General features: G+C 43.2%; 1 protein-coding gene across 2 annotated transcripts in view; it reads right to left on the minus strand.

Moving 5' to 3' along the window:
- LOC101160653 (ankyrin repeat and BTB/POZ domain-containing protein BTBD11-B) overlaps positions 1-21,076 on the minus strand; it is a 75,845-nt gene that overhangs the window by 21,961 nt on the left and 32,808 nt on the right. For both annotated transcript variants that reach the window (XM_023956122.1, XM_023956121.1), the window contains exon 2: positions 1,533-1,682. In XM_023956122.1, the coding sequence (XP_023811890.1) occupies positions 1,533-1,682 (150 nt within the window). The remainder of the gene's footprint in view (positions 1-1,532; positions 1,683-21,076) is intronic.

The raw sequence follows: 21,076 nt of genomic DNA on the forward strand, positions 1-21,076 counted from the left end.
GTTTTTATGTTTTATTTTCAAGTTCAACATATTATTACTAATTAACAAAATAAATAGATTTTATTTTAAGCACCTTTAAAAAACACAAGGTAACTGCAGATACAAATAAATAAAAATTCATTAAGAATAAATTCTTAATGAAAAATTCATTAAGAATACATTTTTTAATAATTAATAATTTATTATTAAATTTAATAATTTAATAATGAAGGAAACACAGATGGACTTATCACCACCATCTTTTGGTCACACGATGAACTACACCCCATTTTCAGTTTGAAAGTCAAGGAGTTGCTTTTACATCACACCTTCTTTCATTTTTAATTAAACTGAAATTGCTTTTTTATCTTAAATATTTCCATAAGTTCACGTGTTTATTTTAGTGTTGATCTTACTTTACAGCCTGTGTTCATATCAGTCCTCCGCTCCAGGCCTTTTTGCCCCATTTTATCAAATTAAATCCAAACATAACATTTCTATAAGCATTAAATTAGGTTATAACTAAAATATATTTTGTTTATAGGTAAAACATGGGTTTTTATTGATATGAGTGAGACATGTCTATTACTACGGTACTTATTAGTCAGGTTCAAAGGGATAGTCTCAGTTTTTTTCTGACCTGACCTCATCTAATCCTCATCTAATCCTTTTGTCTTTCATTTTGTTGCTTCATTTTATTCATCTAGTTTTTTAATTGTTTGTTTGATGCAATCTGTTTCTGTTTATGACTGCTGACTCTTCAGAGTTTGTCATGTCACAAATCTCAAACGTGCTTTAAAGTCGATGCCTGATGAAAGTTTTTTTTTACGTTTAACCACTAAAGAAAACTTTTTAAAAGCAGTTTTTAATGTTTTTTTCATCTCATGTTTGCATTTAGGAGGATTTGCTGCCTGAGGATTTCTCAGCATCTGCTCAGGTTGGACAGAGAAAGGCCAGAAGAAGTTCAAGGACGATGGTGATGAAAGGATGAAGAGGAGGAAGGAGGACGAGGAAGACCAAAGAGGAGATTTATGGATGTGCTGACGGAAGGAAAACAGGAAGTTGATGGAATCTGCTGTTGAGCTTCAGCAGAAGCTGCTGAGAAACTGGAACCAGAGTGAATATCATTCTAGAGCAATAGAAATACACAAACAGAATCAGAACCGGGATCTTCTACTGAATTCTACTGGATCTTTACACAAACGGATCGTGTTTAACGTTGAAGTTGTTGTTCCTAAACCTGCAGGAACATTAGTGGATCCTCGATTCTGAACACCAGCAGGGAAAAGAGAACACTCTTCACTTTTGTGACAACACAAACGCACACTGACACAAACTCACAGGCAAACTTACATAAAACACACACAATCTGACTAAAAATTAACAGCACATAAAAACTCACACCATTGGATGCAAAATCACAAAAACTCACACAAAACACAGAAACTCACATAAAAAAATATACAAAAACTCGCACAAATGCCCCCCCACACACACCAGCTCACGTACACAAACACCCAACAACTCAGCCCCACACCCAGCATCCCACTTACTGAGTTCGGAGACTCCGCCCACCCTGGTGGCCAGCAGGCACTGCTCCACGGAGCGGAGCTCGGACTGACTGAAGGCCGGCCCCTCCCCGCCCTTCGCCGCTCGCTGCTGCTCTCTGTGCAGAGTCAGGCCCTCCGGCAGGCTGAGCACACCTGAGGGAGACGACAGACCGGCGTTACACCTGAGCCCCGCTGCAGCAAGCAGCCAATGGCCAACAGGAGGGTGTCATCAGCGAACATTCAAACAGAAGATACATTTTATTCCATTCTGGGTAAAAATAAAGCATGCAGGCTGCATGACACCACAGGAAGCTGGAACAAAGCAGTAATTATTCCACTTTGTTGCATCGGCCACAGACTGTTTGAAGGGTAATAATGTTTAACAGCTCAGATGCAGTTTTATTACTCGGGGCTCCTTCTTCTCACTCTGGAAAAGCACTCTCTCATCCGGCGCTGCCAAGATTTTTTTTTTTACAGCTTTGCAGCTTATGACTTCACCCTCCTTAGTGTGTACAGAGTATTAATTTATGAAACGGCTAAAAGCATCGACTGTTCAGCTTCATAATCACCTAGAGAGAACAGCTTTGCTTTTAATGCCTTCAGTTTAATATTCTACTGTAAAACTAACAATTCTTTATTATTACCCTGTAGAGATGCTCATTAAAGTCCATTTTCAGAAAAGTTAGGACTAAAAAACAAAACAATCATTTAAAAAAACCCTGCAGGAATGAAGATTTTAGAACTCAATGATGTGCAGATCCTTTCATGTTTTACAAATGTAGAGCAAGAATCCAAAGCACATCAGCATTGAAAGAACAGAGTTTTTATTCTAACAACTGATGGTTGTAGTCGACAAAAGAATTAACTAAAGGCTCCACAGATTGGAGGAAGAAGTTTTATAGAAAACATGCAGAGAATCGAACAGAAAGAGGAGGAAAGCGATGATGAGCAGCTGTTGTGTTGGTGTGGCCCAGCATCAGACGGGACCCCCGAGTGGGGCCGCTGCGTGGAGCCAGCTGGGTTTATGGCGGCAGGAAGTTCAATCTCCACCGTGACCAGCAGAAGATCAAAAGACAGAGACCAGGAGGACGCAAATCGCAAAATCCCCAAAGGAAACAGAATTTACGGGTCAAATGTTTGAATTCTCTGCAGATTTCAAACTCAACATTCATGGAAGTTTGATATTTGAGCATTTTGGACTACAAGGTCTGCATTTAGATCCCGAATAACTTTACCTTTAATTTTAATTTTGTTGGGCTGCGGATTCTGTTTTGCATTTGAATTTTTTTTAACTTTGACTTTTTGAAGCCCATGATTTGTAAAAAGTGGTTTCCTCTGCTCTCAGTGTTCAGAGCAGATTGATGTGAATCCTTGTAACAGTTGCAGCGCCACAACTTTTTCAATTCTTGAGACTTTATTACAAAATGACAAAACTCCAGATAGTTTTTGTAAACTGGTAAAAGATTCATTTTGATGCTTGTGTGACACTTTATTCTGAAATTAAGAAGCAATGTCCCTCTTTCCACCTTTATTTCCATCATTACAAACATTTTAAAAAGGATTTGAAATCTCGAATGCTAAAATGTGGTTTCACTCATGAATTTGAATAAAAACTGTGGGACAGAAAGTCTGTCATCCCTTTGTTTTTCTACTCATGAACTTTTAAAAGCAGCTCTTGCCGCATCCATCCCTGCTCTACAGAACATCTGACCTGAGCAGCGGACGCCACGGGGACGCCACGGCCTGCTGCAGCGGACGCCACGGCCTGCTGCAGAGGTGTCAGGTGACCTGAACTACTGCAGTGTTTAGAAAAACACACGCGAGACAGAGGAACTCATTAACAGAGAAATCCCTCTGTTCCTGCTGAGATTCCTCGGAATGTCTTCCTCTTCATGGAATGATAGATCAGAAACAACGGCAGCATCTCGTTTTCTACCTATGACTTTCAGAAAACGCAGAGTCCGGTTCCAAACAGCTGGAGCCAGCCGGTTCCGTGCAGACGGCCATCATTCTTAAAGAGGATCAAACAGCAGATCAGAGTTCTTCTTCCGTTCAACGTCATGACTGCTGCTCCAATAATTACATTTTCTTTGTGCCTTTTTGAGTCAGATGAGGAAATAGAAACGTCTATGAAGACTCATTCATCCAGGTTGATCCCATCATAGCAGTAGGTTTAGGGGATGTCATCTGGACTTAGTTTTTAGAGTTAGAAGATGTTTCACCTCTTATCCAAGAGGCTTTGTCATTTCTGGATTAGCTGGTAAAAGAGCTACATAGCTACATGGCTACAACGACCCGAAACCATGTAGGCTAAGTTGACAAAACCATCCAGTTTCAGGTCTGACTCCTCCCCCATGAGCGCATATCTACCAGCTCTGCAACCAGCTAATTCAAAATCGGATAAGAGGAGAAACGTCTTCTGACTTCAAAAACTGAGTCCAGATGTCATCCCCTAAACCTACTACTATGATGAGGAAAGAGAGAAAAACTAAACTCAAACTCAACAAATTCAAGTTTTTCTACTTTTTTAATTTTACAGTTTTTTAAGTAATGTTACCATTTCAAAGACAAGAATAAGAATATTTATTATTTTATATTTAACACTAATAAAACGCACCAACAAATATATTTACCAAGATAAAAAAAAACAGTTTTTTTTTATTAATTCATGTATTAATTTTACTCTCACAAAACAGTTACAAAAAAACAAACACAAACTTTTTTTGGGACAATGAAAGGGCAAAAGATACAAAAACCCCATTTCTCCCCCTAAACTACTGAAAATACAACAGATAATGAAGAATTATACACATAATATGACTATAAAATAGACACATAATAATAATCAACATTATTGTTCATATTTTGGGACTTTTACAGTTTTAATGTTTTAAATGTGATTATTGATTTCTTAAGTGAACATCATTCCAAAACCCAATTCTCAATTTTTAAAAATTGTGCAGTAATTTCTATGTTGTATCTTATATAATGCATTTATTTTTACAACACTATATTTGACTAAATCTCTGAATTTTAACATATTTGATTCAACTTTTAGTGCTTTTTTAATGTTGACCATGTAAAACCGCCACCAGAAGGATACGGACTGCAGACCGGATCCACCGGAACCGCTCGTTGAAATAATCGAGCATTTTGTTGCACAAACACCAAAAGTCTCCTGGTTGTGGTGGATGACAAAAGCAAATCAAGACATTTATGTTGGCTCTATGTCATCATTTCTCTGAATTAATAACATCATTAACCCATTTAACATCAATATAAAAAGATTAATATAAATGTGTGCAAAGAAGAGACATTTCTGTCAGAGGCACATCAATATTATTTTTCTCTTTTTAACAGTGGATTGATTATTAGGTCTAATTATCCTAAGTTTGATACGTCTTTGTATGAATGCTGATTGGATTGTTTTGTGCATCATTCTTGCTTTGATTGCTTGAAATAAACCATTTCAGATCAAAATCAAATCAATTAGACTCTGAAATGTGAGAGTCTGGGTGTTTTTGTGTGACGTCGTTCTTTACAGATCCCCACATTCTTCATGAATAACATCCTTTTACCATTTTTTAGAGCAAAGTATCAAAGAGGAAAAATCAAGCCGTGTGTTTTCATCTGCATTTAAACATCAGCATCACTTTGTCTGAGTGGAATGAGCAGTCAGCTCAGACGGCAGCCTCGCTCTGCAGAACATCTGCAGTAATCCACAGCGTGTGCAACATCAAGACACTCTGGTCGCACTTGAGCTCTCATGTGTGGCGCTCCTCGACCTCGGTTCCAGCAGAAACTGGTCCAACTGGCGCCGAGTTTGTGACGGCTCTCAGGATTGATCGTATGGAGCTGACTCACTGAACTCCTCCTGATGTAAGGCGCAGTCTCCCCTCAGGGTGGAGCTGATGGAGCTCTCTCACACGCCAGCGGCGCCGTTCAGCACGAGGCAGCTGTTCAGAGCCGACTCCAACGTCCTGCAGGCGAGGCGACACGCCGCCACCGGAGCAGAAGTAACGAACACAGGAGTTTCCACGAACATGTCACCGCCTTCGTCATCTTCCTCACAGCAGCACAGAGCTCTTCCAGAGCGCCGTCACACGCCCAAGTCCTCACATCCAGCCAAACATCCCTTGGGACCAAATGTCAAAGATGCAGGGCTGGAAAGTCCTCCAGCAAATGTTTCATCATCACTAGTTTCCATCTAGTCAGATTTGACATCACATTTGGATTTTGAAAGAACAAAGAATTGGTTTGTAGTAGAATTAGGTTCTTCTGTTATTGTTGAAGACATTTAACTTTGATGGAATCAGGCTTTTTGGAGTTCAAAATTCTGTATATTGGCTTGAAATCTACACTATGAATAAAAAATTTGTATTGGATGTGAAATCCTAAAGAAAACACGTATTTTGGACCTCTATCACTCTAGAAAGATACTTTTAACCTTTTGACGCCGTTTGTTGCTAATGTCTACTATTAAATCCTAGTCCTCAAGTCATTTATTCAAATGAAAAAACACTGAAAATAATTTCAGGCACCAAGGGGTCCCGCTCATTTGCAGTTTGTTTGAACCATTTTATCACTAAATAGTCCGTTATGTGGAGACTTTTAACGTCTTCTAAGCGCTGAGGTCTGAGGGAAGAAATGGGAACCTCCATTTCTGGAAGAGTTTTGAGATTTCAAAGTACAAGCTTGAGATTTGGTCTCCAGTGTGGCAGAAAGACAGCTTTTTGGACAAACTGGGATTTGCTGAGGTTATTTGTGTGTTAAGACACGATGATGTGTCAATGCCATCATTTCTGACGAGCTCAGTTTCACCAAACAAGCAAAGAAGGACTTTGAGCAGATTTTTAGAAGAGTGTTGATGAACTGCGGTTATAGTGGAATTTAATGAAACAGTTTGAGCATCTCATCTTTATCCATCATTACCGCTTTAATCGTCTCAAACGTTTCTGTTCTTCACAGAATAAAACAAGTCATCCAGTAAGAATGTTTAATGTTTTAGGGGGGCAGTTTAGCTCAGGCGGGTCGTCCAACAAATGAAGGGTCAGCGTATCGATCCCCGCGCCCCCCAGCCAGCTGACGCCCCCCGAGCGCGGCTAGTCTGCAGCTCACCGCTCCCCCCGGGGACGGGCCAAAATGCGGAGAAGAATTCCCCCATAGTGGGATAAATAAAGTATAATTTATTATTATTATTAAAAGAAGCTACAGCAACATTTTATTTTGATTTATTCCTCATTTTATGACAGAAAACCAACAAACTACAGACATGGAAACATCAACTGTTTGTTGCTGGAAGCTTCTCGGTGAATCGTTGAGAGAAAACGCAGGAGCTTCCATGTTTGACTGATGGATGACAAAGACATTACAAAGGCTCACTGTAAAAAGGTCTGTGTGGGACTCATGATGATGGGATGGAAAAAGCTCTCAGATCTGCACCGACTCCCATTAGACTCTAGTTTTCCTCACTCTGTTTACGAAACAAACAGAGATACTGTCACCGCAAAACATTAATTTACAAAGACATAAAGGCTAGAAAATGTCGAAAAACTACCTTTTACCTACAGGTGAGCTTTACGTAGATAGTTGGTGATACGGCTGTGAGTTTCCAGAGGCCTCCTATAGAAATGATCATTTTCTTAATTGAACTTTCTTCAGTTTGTTAAAGTGCCGCCTGCTGCAGCGCTGACTACAGCATGGGGGCAGAAACGCTGACATCCATGCGACTCCTACCCTGTGTTTAAATCTATTTTAGTTGGACACGGAGAAACGCGCTTCGCAAACATACTTCAGCTCCTCAGGGATTCTGGCTTCGGGTTTCACACAGAGATTAGAAGCAGAGACGACAGACCGGAGCTTTGACGACAGTCACGGGCAAACAGGTGCAGCAAAGTGGGACTTGGAAGCGTCTGAGATCTAAGTTAAACTGTTTGTTTGTCTAAAAGCAAAAGTAAGGGAACAAAACGAAACAGAGCAAAGAGTCAGTAAAGAGTTATTAATGTAAAAGCACATGGATCACAGTGGCGCTGCCCGCTCTGCTCCACCACACGTGTGCCAAAGACCAGATGGTCACCATATGTAGGCGAAGCAGTGGTCATGGAGGGAAACGCAGCAGAGTGGAAAACAGGAAACGGAGCAGTGACGTGTGTGAACATGTGTTAGAAGGCCTTCGTCCACATTCCTTCATTCACACGAATCCGAACCGAAGAGCCGTGAACGTGGAGCCAGGATCCTCCAGGACCCTCCAGGATCCTCCAGGACCCTCCAGGATCCTCCAGGACCCTCCAGGATCCTCCAGGATTCTCCAGCCTCTGCCCTGCGGCGTTCCTCAGAGATAGCCTCGGGGTTCTCAGGTGACCGCAGTACCGTCTGGGGGAACCGCAGCCTCTAATGGTGGAGTCCTGCGCCAGCCACAAGGGAATAAAGGAGGACTGTGCAAACACGGGCGGGTCCCGTGAGAAAGAATGCCTCCACACGTCAGATTAAATGAGTGAACTGGCAGGAGCTTTTACCCCAGAGTAGACTAATCACTGCATAGTGGTGACTTCCTGCAGGAAATGAACGTCCACCTGAAGTCTGGAGCTTCGGTCACAGAACCCTCTGTAGAACACGGATTGTTCAGGAAGCTGAAACATCCAACAGCATCCAATTGTGTCATTCTTTCTGCCAAAACAGCCCCCCACTCTGTTAGCATACCAAACTACTAAACTAGGTTCACGCCATCATCTGCAGCGTGCGTTCAGTGAAAAGTCTACGTAAACGTGCGTTTCAAACTTCACCCCAATTGTTCTTGGGCTCTATGTAGAAAAAGGAGTGTCAATAAAACATGCATTACAGGAAAAGATGAAGAAGCCCCTCCCTGCTCGTCCAGAGTGAACACCATCTGCTAAACGTGTGTTGAACTACAGTATGCGCTGTTAAGGCAAGCGAAAGAGGTCACAAATCGGCAGGAAAAGCGGCATAAAAAACGGTGCACTGGCCATCAAAAACACAGCTTTCTACGCACATTTGAACAGTAGTAGGTAATTTACGCCATCTTGTGTTGTCCCAAGATGGGCGTAACAGGCGGCGTCCTGCAAACCGCGCATGTTGGTCTGGCGATTTGATGGCTACAAAAAGAGATTTCTTTTCTTGTCTGCGACAAAGAAAGGCTTTAATATTCTGATATATTCTTATTGATGTAATACAAATTTGCAAAAACATTTATTAAGAAGAAAGAAGAGTAACAAAAAACACTAACTTCAATCAAAATAATAGTGTTGCTAAAAGTCAGCAAAAGAAAAAATTATCAACACGAAGAAATCGTTCTGTATGTTGTGGAGTCCAACTCACAATTCCAGCTAAACAAAAGAAAAACAAAGAGCGGCTTTCTTATCCTATAGGCCGTACTGATACTCAGGTGTCTGCCAATTTGTTCAAATGTTACGGCGTTTTCAACAAAGTAAAACCGTCATTAGACGTCCGTTTTTTAACACACTAGAATGGCGTTTTAGACACAGGATAAGATGCTGCTTTTTACGCCCATCTTGGGACAACCATAGACAGCGTAAATTATGTGCTACTTTTTAAACGCGTGAAAAAAACTATGTTTTTAATGGCCAAAACGGCGATCATTACATTTCCTGGCGATATTTTATCCCTCTTGCTTGCTATACACTCTCACCACATGCCTGCTATGAAGGTAGGATTAGGATCCCCATGACCTGTTAAGGCATAGCCGACCTCTGAAAAAGTTCAACTCCTGCTCTGAATGCATCAAACGTGTCCTTGAGCAAACACTGAACCCCAGACTAACTTCCTGGATGTGATTATTGATTATCCATAACAGCATTTGCTAAAAACCCCATTTTAACCCATCTTTGTTACTGGAGCTTTCATGACGACAGCAAAGTCACTTCATGAATGACTATAGAAACACAAACCAAACCACGGTTCATCCGCCAATCAGGAGACTTCAGAAAGTTACGTTATACAATCTACAGATTATTATTTATCCTAGATTTTTACCAGTATGTGTGCATCTTAACATTGTTCAGTTTGTGCATGAAAAAGTCAACCAAATACAGACGTGAAAGTGACCACTACATGAGTCCAAAATGCAAAAGTGTGGATCTGTCCATCTGTAGAAATATTCATGTCTATAACTGAAAATTAATATTGCATAATAATTGCATAGACCGCTGTAACTTTGCTTTCTTCTTTCCAGGAAACAGAAGTTTCACTTTTAAAGTTTCATTTTTTTTTATATAAACAGTTTGAAAAACGATATTCAATCCAATCAAAGCCCCCAAGAATAAACAACAACAACAAAAGACCAATAATGTGATGTAAACATTCTTTCTCTTTCCCATTTACTTTTATTCTTGTTTTTATTCAAATACTTGAAAGGTGATTATAAAAGCGAGAAAGGGCAAAGGTGGCAGAGTTTCTCCACAGGAGGCTTTTAAACATCATCAAGGACAGTTCACCCCCCCCTGGCTCAGACCTGTTTGACCTGCTGCCCTCTGGGAGGCGCTACAGAGGCACAGAAGCAAAACGATCAGACTCAAAAACAGCTTCTGTCCAAAGGCAATAACCATCCTCAATTACAAAATGCACAGATAAAATCCATACTTCTGTCCACTTACTCACTCCACAGTGTCAACTCTCTACCTCATTGCTACCTCTTGCACTTCTTACATGTTCACACACAATTTTCGTACGCAGTTTTGCACATTAATTTCGGCACTCTTCCTTACAGTTTATATTTGCGCACTTGTACATACTGTTTGTTTGTGTGATATTTTATGACGATGTTCCTTCCTTGCTATTCTTGCACTGATGGCGATGCTTCAATCTAATTGTACAATGGACAACGACAATAAAGCAAATCTAATCTAATCCAAAGCAAAAGGTTTCCTTTACCTGAACAGGTTCAAGGTTATGGAAACTGGGGGGGGGGGGGTGGGGGGGGGGGGGGGGCAGAGCACATGGGGCGAGGTCAGGCAAGTTCACAGGAAGGCGGGAAAAAGACAAACATTTCCCAGAAAACCGAATAAAGACAAAAAGTTTCAGAGATAAGTGGTTTAAGAGAAGTTCTGGGAGGGGCTTTGGGGTGCCTCAGTAACTCAGTTTTTTAGATTGTTCTATTTTCTACTCTCCATTTCGCTCCATTTAAGAGAAAATGTCAGAGCATACTGACCCCCAGCTGAGGACGAAGGACTTTTAACGACCCGAAACCCTGGAGTCGACAATACCATCCAGTTTCAGGTCGAACTCCTCCCCCATGAGCGCACATATATACCAGATCTTTTACCAGCTATTCTAGAATTGACAAAGCCTTTTGGATAAGAGGTGAAACGTCTTCAACTTTAAAAAACAAAGTCCGGAAATATGATTAACATGAATAAAGTTTGGCCTTGATTACAAAAGGGGTTTATTTAGACATACCTCCTGTTTGTCTGAAGATTCATAACCCCTGTTGTTAAAGTAAAATATGTCCAACACAAGAGGCCCTCAGCTCTCATCTGTCTGCCCAGCTGTTGGACAGGACAAGTTAAAAATGATAATATTAATAATAAATAAAAAAATAAAAAACAAAGTCCAAATGACAACCCAGGAAACTTACTACTATGTCAGAGCCAACTGTTACACAATTAGTCACCTATAATGGTAACAAAGTAACAAGGGTTTCTATAGTCTAGTAACTGTAATCTAAATACCAATATTTGAACAGTAATTCATTACGTTCTTCCATTACTGAGACCGAGAGTGAGACATTAACCCCAGCGCTGACTGAATCACACTTATGTAGGTCACAAAGGCCTGCATGTGCTGCATGTTTTCCACGTGTTGTAATGAGCTGCATGTGTTGCATGTGTTGTATGAGTTGCACGTGTTGCAGGTGTTGCATGTGTTGTATGACCTGCATGTATTGTATGACCTGCATGTATTGTATGACCTGCATGTGTTGCATGAGCTGCATTTGCTGAATGTGCTCCACGTGTTGCATGTGTTGCACGTATTGCATGCGCTGCATGTGTTGTACAGTATAAGCTGCATGTGTTGTATGAGCTGCATGTGTTGTATGAGCTGCATGTGTTGCACATGTTGCTTGTGTCGCATGTGTTGCACGTGCTGCATGTGCTGTACAGTATGAGCTGCATGTGTTGCACGTGCTGCATGTGTTGCATGTGTTGTATGACCTGCATGTGTTGCAAATCTTGCTTGTATCGCATGTGTTGCACGTGCTGCATGTGTTGTACAGTATAAGCTGCATGTGTTGTATGAGCTGCATGTGTTGTATGAGCTGCATGTGTTGCACATGTTGCTTGTGTCGCATGTGTTGCACATGCTGCATGTGCTGTACAGTATGAGCTGCATGTGTTGCATGTGTTGCACGTGCTGCATGTGTTGCATGTGCTGCATGTGCTGCATGTGTTGTATGTGCTGCATGTGCTGCACGTGTTGCATGAGCTCTAGGTGTTGCACGTGTTGCATGTGCTGCATGTGTTGCACGTGTTGCATGTGTTGTATGTGCTGCATGTGTTGCACGTGTTGGATGAGCTCTAGGTGTTGCATGTGTTGCACGTGTTGCATGTGCTGCATGTGTTGTATGTGCTGCATGTGTTGCACGTGTTGGATGAGCTCTAGGTGTTGCATGTGTTGCACGTGTTGCATGTGCTGCATGTGTTGTATGTGCTGCATGTGCTGCACGTGTTGCATGAGCTCTAGGTGTTGCACGTGTTGCATGTGCTGCATGTGTTGCACGTGTTGCATGTGCTGCATGAGTTGCATGTGTTGCATGTGTTGCACGTGTTGCATGTGCTGCATGTGCTGCATGTGTTGCACATGTTGCATGTGCTGCATGTGTTGCACGTGTTGCATGTGCTGCATGAGTTGCATGTGTTGCATGTGTTGCACGTGTTGCACGTGCTGCATGTGTTGCATGTGCTGCATGTGTTGCACGTGTTGCATGTGCTGCATGTGTTGCATGAGCTGCTCAGCCTCGTTGGCTGCTTGAACCCCAGATGGGGCATTTCCGGGAGCCGTTTGCGTGCACGCCTGGGTTTTCTCAGGGCCCCTCCCACAGTCTCTACCACTCACTTGAAAGGAGGAGTGAAATTGTTTCTGCCTGTGGCTCTGGGACAGACTGCACCCCCTTCCTTTGCCCTAAAAGCTATGGGATAGGTACCCCCCCATCCACCCGTCCCAACAGGACCAGCAGGAATAGATGATTAATGAATGGATGAAGCCCAGAGAGATTATGAATAGAAGAGCCGAGTGAAAACGATGACCACAGAACCAGGTACTACGACAAACCGAGAAAACCATAAGCAGAAACAGACGTGCAAGTGCACACAGGATGAGTCATACCAAACCAAACTGTGTGCACTACAATTCACACAGAGGGAGGACTTGTGACGGGTGACCGATGAACAACAAGGACACAACTAGAATTATGCAATCCTTTCAAATGAGAGGGAGAGCAGCCTCCCTGCAGGCTCCGTGTTAGCTGGAGGTAGCAGCTCTTTCCATTACTCCTCTCTTTTCATCTCATTTCTTCTGTCAAGGGTAATAAGTCTGTGTGTAATGTCTGTGAGAGTCGCACACTTCCCGCAGGATGCTTTCCAGACAATGCAGGCAATCAGCAGCAGCGACATCTGAAGTCACTGAGCCGTAATCTCTCTGCTCAGCCTGCATTTCTCCTCCATGAGGATCTGCTGTGTTGTTTTCTTTCTTACGCTTACCTCAGAAAATTTGATACGGACGAAAGAGAGAAAAATGTTGGTGGCATGTTGCACAGAAGCAAAATGGAATCTGGACTTTGGCTGGAAAACACAAGCAGCAACAAACCTGCAACAAGAAAAGCTCCTTTAGCATTCTGGAGGGATCAACAGATATGATTGATGTCACGGGCGGACGTTTACGGTGTGGGACGTTTCCCTATAACGTAAACATGATCTTGGGCGTTGCAGTTCATAAAAGCATAGTATAAAACACAAGGCAGCCGCAAAGTTCTGAAGTTAAAGTATGTGGACTGTCGGTGTGTCACACCTGAACATCTGTGAGACTTTCTCTGTAAATGAGGCTGGACGATTATTTGTAGTGAAACATATAGGGTGTATTCAGACTGGACACATTTGGTTCGCTTAAAGTGAATCACAGTTCGTTTCCCCTGATAATCCGGAACAAATTTTCTGTCTGAATACACGTCACTAGCGGTTCCTGGTCGGGGTCCAGGTCCAGGAAACGCTCTCAAGACCATCTTTGGAGGTGGTCTCGGTTTGTTTCCAATCGGACTGAGCTTCGGCTCGTTTGTTTGTTCCGTTCCTGGAGCCGAACAACTGGACCAAACTGCCACCGTAGCCGGTGGTCACGATGTAAACAGAGTAGGAAGAAGCAACAGATGAGCCGCGGACGAATGTAAAGTCAGGAAAAAAGGTTTCAACCTTTTACTTGTTAGAAGGTTTATTTGAACTCAGCTGCTCCTTACGTGCTTTCCTGTGACTCGGTACGCCCAAGTCGCTTATTACCAAACGGCATAATGTATGGAGCAGTGAAATCTTTCCTTCATTCTCCAAATCCTCCCTGCTGAGAGCCTCTTCCAGCTTCTGCCCTGATGCCATTTGTTGTTGTTGCGTGACGTAAGCCAGAGTCTGTTCTCAACCTGCAGATTTTTCAGACTTCTGCAGAAAAGGTTTGAGTTCATTCCTGGCAGGCTTCCAGTCAGCGGGGTCCCCCAACCTCTCCTGGACCTGACGGGGCTGGCTAAGACCCAGGTACACGCCGGCTGTGGATCATCTGACACCCGAGTGACTCATGCGTGAAGCAGCTAACACGCAGTTCAACGTTTTCAACCAAAAAACAGCTTTCATTTGATCAAAGCTCCTGTCAGTAAATGCACATATTTAATCATAATACTAGTTTTTAAATAAAAATATGTTATTTCTACCAAAAAAAAAGAGCTTTGTGGTGTCAATCCTCATTACATTGATGCTGGGGATACAGAAATCTTGGAAATATAGTTTTAATCCTTTTTGATAAATAACTCATTAAAGTAACGCAAAATGATGGAGATTCAATCCAGAAATGTCTTCATTTTTTAAAGACAATAAACCATATTTATTGTCCTTGCGGGATAAAACTGGAATAAAAATGCTTACAGGATGACGTTGGATAAATATTTGTTTTTTTTTTTATTCATCTGTGATGGAAGTGGATGTAAAACACAACTGACCTGCAGATTTCTCACTGTGACATAAAGGTTATAGAGTCCCTGACTGATGCCTTAAAAATATTCCTGTTCATATATGAGTCTTGACGCCCACAGGCGTTCCCACAGGATGTTATCGATGCTCCCCATGACCCGGTTAGGACAAAGCCCTGAGTGTGACTGAAGGACCAGGCTGCAGCTCACTATGCTAACTACCCACCTACGGCGTTTTGAACCAAACGTACTAAATAATACGACAGTAAATCTGCCAGGATGTAGAACTGTTGGTAAATCTGCTTTTTTATTTTATTTCCTCGAGTAGATTTAATCACTGTGTTTATATCAAGTCAAATCAGCTCAGTTGATCTGACATTGTTTGGTAAAATGTAGACCTTTGCTGTGTTTCTACAATAAAAGGTTGGGGAGGCTTCCATTACCTGCAACAAGCCTCGACTGCATAAGAGAACTGGACTGAGTGACTCTGCCCCCTGGCATTCCAAACAGGAAGTGGCTCCAAGCAAAAATCCCATAAACATCTCTAAATAGCTGTCTTTCTATTGGTCAGAAGAACCGTCCTGGCTCCGATACCTTTTTTTTTACATCTTCTTGATTATTCTCTTTTCTGTAGTTATTCAAGTAATAAACTGACCAATCAGATGTCTCAATAAAAGTGGGTGGGGCCTGCCGACCCCATGTCAGATTTCGTGTAACGTGGTTGTTAAGTGTCAGGGGCGGGGCCTTTCAACAAGCTCTCTCCTGATTTCTATGGTTGCCATAGAAACGCTCACTCAGACCGACTCGGATCCTATGCAGAGAATAGTGAAACCCTGAACAGAGCAAAAAACTGTCCTTTTGTTGTTGTTTTCAAACCTTCCAGCAGCAAAAACATAGTCAGTTCCTGAGAGTTGGACGCAAAAGTCGTCATCATCATCATCAAATTTAAGGACTTCTCCGTCCTGATTCGCGGAGCGTCGGCACATTTTTCTTCCTCTTTCACCTAGAGTTGTGGGACTCGGGCAGTTTATGAGGCACGACCCCCCCTGATCGGCCCTAATTGTTTAACATCCTCGGTGTGATCGATCACTCCGACTCTGCCAAGCGGCTGCACGCTGCACACACAGGCTGGAAGTGGGCCAGGCCTGGCGCAGCATGATGGGGCCCGGGGCTCTTCATGCCGCCTCTGCACAACCCCCCACCCTCCTGGGATGACCCCTAATGTTCAGGGCTCCTCCCAACAAATGTCCCTCTGATAATCAGAGAACTCACAGCAGACTAACGGTTTTCAGGGGAACCGCAGAAGAGAAGCGCCGTGACCTCAGCTGAAGTACACACCATCGAAAATGTGGAAAGTCTGACAGGAAAACAATGACCTCTTTGTAAAGCCGCGTTACTCAATGATTGCACTCAAGTGAGGCGGTTACCCAGCCAAGGAGTAATTGGGCAGTTTGCAATATCACTTAATAAATCAGCTCAGTAACCACATCCTTCAGGAAGAGGAAGCAGCTCTCACTCTGAACTTCAACAAATGTGACAAAGACAAACGTTCACACGCAGAAATATTCCAGATTGAAAGCATCACAGCTCATCCTACAGGAAAACCACCAAACCCGGCCAAGGCAAACAGTTTGGCGAGTCTCCTCTTTACCGACTGAGTCCAGTCAGCAACAGGAAGTCCAGTCAGCAGGCTGGCAGTCCCGCCTCCTCCTCCTCCTCTGGGCTGCTTTCCCATCCTGTCCCCAGTCCCAGGTACAGTGCTTCTGATGTGAGGAGCCACCAGGGTGGAGGAGGTTGGCTGCCGGGGAGCAAACACTCCACACCCCAACACACTCGTCCACACATCCCGGCTCCGCAGAGCCGCGCTCGGCTCGTGCCAGGAATGAAAATGCAGACAGGGATTCATTGTTGAAGTGGTAGAGAGCGGCATTCAGTTTGGACGAAGGGATCAGTCTGAAGTGTTTGAGGGGAAAAATGAGAGCACAGCTCACTGCATCCCTCAGTCTGACCTTCCAGGCACTGTTTGCTTTAAAAATATAAACAGCAGCTGGAATCTGCAGACTGGGCTTTTTATGCTCGCATCGCTCTCAAAACTCGTCTTCCCTCACTAATTATTTATACAAATGCGTCGTTTGTGCCCCCCACCCCCCTCTAAACTGGCTTTTCCTGCACGTCCCATGGAAGAGCTGCCCTCCTCTGATGTGAGCAGGAGCACTTCATCATCATTAGGTCACTCATGCTCAACTCATTAGTGGTAATTAATGGTGGTCCCAGGCTGCCCTGGGCCTAATGGAGTCCGACCCAAACCGGTTCCGTCCCGCCTCGCTGGGGCGGCAGTTGTTTGGACGCTGCGACGCGTCACGCGTTTGGCTGCAAAGCCCAAAACAGGCTCCATTTAAGAAAGCCAGCGTTTGAAAAGCCAAAATAAATCTTCTGTCATGAAAAGGAGGGTCTGACTTTGAAGTGGAGCGGCCTTCAGAGGCTTTTCTTTGAAAACTGGGTTCAAATGAGATTGGGCGTGAATAAATGAGCGTTGTGGCGCTCTAGCTAAACTGTTTTTTCTCCTCTCTCCCTGGTCTCTTGGAAACAACCGGACTGAAGGTTTGCAGAGAGTCAAAAGTTTGCTGCTTTTTCCAAAAGTTCCCTCGTTTGCGTCCACTTTGTGTGGTGAGAAAGTCAGTGAGGCATAAACTGAAGTCACACCGAATGTTTCACTAAACATTCGTCCACAGTTCCCAATCAGCAGAATTAGTCATTGCATGACTGGCTGGTCGCTGCTGCACACAAACAAATCTAATCCTTATTAATTGCATGAAGTAGATGAGTGGTAGAAGAATATGTGGATTTGTGAATCATATGCAAAAGCATCTTGCTCAGCAGAACAACGGCAGAAACGCCAGCCGGTCTGCTGATGCTCAGCATCACGCCGTTAACAGGAAGAGCTCCTTATTGTGGGCATTTCAGCTCAAGCAGACCTGGCTTTGTGTTGGTGGTGTTGATGTTTGGTGATTGATTCTCTCTGAGTCGGTCTCCTGAAGTCTCTGAGGTTTTTTATACTCGACACTCATACGCGTTACGTAATGCTGACTCGGCATGCAGCTGTAGAACAGTCAAGGTCTCGATGGCGTGTAAAAAGAAGCCTGATTCCTGACTGCGTCTTTGATCGTTTCTGTGCGTTCGGTCACTGTGAAGCCTGATCCTGTTTTCTGTGGTTCCACTCTTCAGTACGACACACCTGGACAAAGTGCCTCTTCGTGTTGACTTAAATCCCTTCATATTAGTTGTATTCCCGGTCAAATTAGCGACTTTCACCCTAATAAAAGCCTTAGTGACATGACGGTTGACCCATACAGGTTTCTGGGTAGTCTGGTCCGTGGAATTGGAACGTACCATTGTCGTGTGTGTGGTAAGTGTATTGTGAAGTATTCGTAAGGATAGTGGAAGTTATAACGTACAGGGGATGCTGTTGCACGGCGTCCTTACGCCACACTACTCGTTAGTAGGGTGTGAGTTCTGGCTCCTGACTGACCGCACACAAATGCTGGACGCAAGGCGTGTGCACGTGATCAGTGAGTGCCTGCAGGACGTCCACACAAACTATACACTCTGATTGGCTAATGTCCTCATTTCTAACAGTCAGAGGAGAGCGCACGTCTCACGTAGGCCTGGGTAAAAAATCGATTCAAGGAATTCATTCAAATTTTTTGTTACGGGCGATTTAAAAAATAACTAAATCGAGTTTTTGTGTAATGGCGCAATTTTGGCTCCCCAGAGCTTCCGTAGCGCTAGTTTCACACGGCGGTATGGGAAGCGAAAAACAACAACATCATAGCACACATGAAACAGCTGAGCGACAGCCAGCGACAGCATGACTACCGGTGAGAGTGGGAAGTTTGTTCCCCAGAAAGGAATCAAATCATCTGTTGTCTGGAACTGGTCTGGGTTTACTGCCACAAACGTGGAGGAAGAACCCCCCCCCCCCCCCACGCTGCAGCATTTGCCTAAAGCCCATCGCAGTCAAAGACTCTCACTCGCTCTCGCGTGGCACGCGCTCAGTCCTCTTTACTACACACAGCAGCGCCCCAACACACACACACATACTCATTCTACAACACCTATATAGTTAACTCATTAGTTAGTTGTTACCTGTTAATAAAGAATACTGCGTTGTAATTATTACTTGTACCGGTATTCATTTGGAGAGTGGGGGGGGGGGTGTTGCCCGGACCCCTGCTGCTTCATCTGCGCAGTGATCAAAAATCCCACACCGTCACAGCTGTAAGTTTATATCTTGTGGGACACATTTGCATATAGCCAAAGTCATGGTACCATAGATACGGTGGAGAAGACGGGGTTTCTTAATTGAATTAAAACCTTTGACCCCAGATCTGAGCTGTATTGTTAATCCTTTAGAAAATGGTGCTACTCTCAAGGTGAATGTTTGTCTCCTTTTAGTCTAGACTACAAAGTGTGACTCAAAACACAGCTGGGACTTTGATTCCAAGAGTGAGTTCATTTATTTATTATTTATCCCAGAAATGGGGTCACATTTGTCTTGAGTTTGAATAAAATAAAAGCAAAATTTGCTTTAAGTTGTCTGCCGTTTGTCTGCGCGGAAAAATCGGAAATCGAATTTAAAAAATTAAGTTGGAGAGCACAAACGGGATCCTGGTGGACTTGGGGCAGAAAAAGGAAAAAATCCGTACAACATGCCTGCGTCTCACCTACTTTACCCATACGTGTTGTATAGGTGCTAACCACGACCTGTCGCCCGCAGCATGACTTACAAAACATGAACCTCTTCGCTCTACTTGTTTACTGAGCCGTCTAACGCCTCGCTATTTCCATCTTTTAGCCACAGACAGCCCCTATTCACCCGTAAAAACAGTTGTAGCTGATGCTAAGATTACCTTAATGTTAACCATAAAAAAACACAGTGACATCTAGTGGCTCAGTGGCAGATTGCGTTTCCCATCTGTAAATAATATTTTCCTGTCTCTATATGCCTTTTTTGTTTCACACAGAAAGTTTACTCAGACGGGTTTTCTCCATAAAGTCACGTCTGACACTGTGTGACATGAGCAGAAATAGAAGGTGGATACCATAAATCATTAGAATAAAACTTTAAGGCACTCCAGTTAGACTAATGGAAACAGCCAGACTGTGTTATGAAGTTAATAAGGTTTGATCAGGGAACGACACTTCTAGTCAAAAGTGGGTTTTCTTAAATATTCAGCTTCGTTTGCACTGGGTTTCATTCTGGAAATGCGGATCTGGGTTTAGCATGCCCTGGTGCGGATCGCTGCAGTGGGAAAACAAACGGATTACCAAAAAGGAAGTGAGCAAAAACAGATCATGTGACACAGCGACTGTGTACGGAAAGAAACAATAATGCACAAGAAGTTGGAACAGTTTCTATGTTCATCAAGTAATGGAAGCCGGAAATGTGAAGTGTATTTATAAGTGGTGACTGTAATTGGAGGGCGGGGCTTGTGGACGGCTGGATGAGGCATTTTATGTCACCCTCTCCTTAAAATGATAGGCACATGGAAAAGGCCTCAGTCAAGCTGTTATACAGCTGAAGATTAAGCAACACATTCATTCATTCATTGATCTTTTAATGCATTTTGTCCCCTTCAGGGTCACGGGCTGCTGGAGCCTATCCCGGCCACTCATGGGCGAAGGCAGGGGACACCCTTGACAGGTCGCCGCTCTGTCACAGGGTCACACACCCATGCACGCTCACATTTAGTTTAGTTTAGTTTAGTTTAGTTTAGTTTAGTTTAGTTTTCCAGAATGTGTCACAAATAACAAATCACCACACAATACGTGGAAATAATGGACCCCCCCCCAACCGAAGCGGATGCTTATTAGGGGTCCAACATTTTAGCCAAGCATAAAAGAATGAAAATGAGTGGCGGATTCGAAAAATATAATAAAAATTAAATGAAATAATAATATAAGAAATTTGATGGTAATATTAGTGGAAAGTGTTGGAACATCAGTCAATAAGCTTGAACAAACAGCTACAGATGCGTAGCCACATACCGCCACAAACAGAGAGAAATGGCAAACGCATTACTAAGTGGTTTCGGCCGCAGCAACATTATATACAATATGTTGACACTCACACCTATGGACACTAGAGTGACCAATGGACCCACGAGGCTTGTTTTTGGACGGTGGGAGGAAGCCGGAGGAAACCCACGCAAGCACGGGGAGAACATGCAAACAGAAAGGTCCCCATCGGTGTTCTGGTTCAGGTCCCACAGCCGGGACTTGAACCTTCTTGCTGGGAGGCAAACAACACAATTTGCAATAAATAAAATATTAAAATAAGTGAATTAAGTATATA

The sequence above is a fragment of the Oryzias latipes genome, chromosome 6 (genome assembly GCF_002234675.1).
Source record: "Oryzias latipes chromosome 6, ASM223467v1".
Classification (NCBI taxonomy): Eukaryota; Metazoa; Chordata; class Actinopteri; order Beloniformes; family Adrianichthyidae; genus Oryzias; species Oryzias latipes.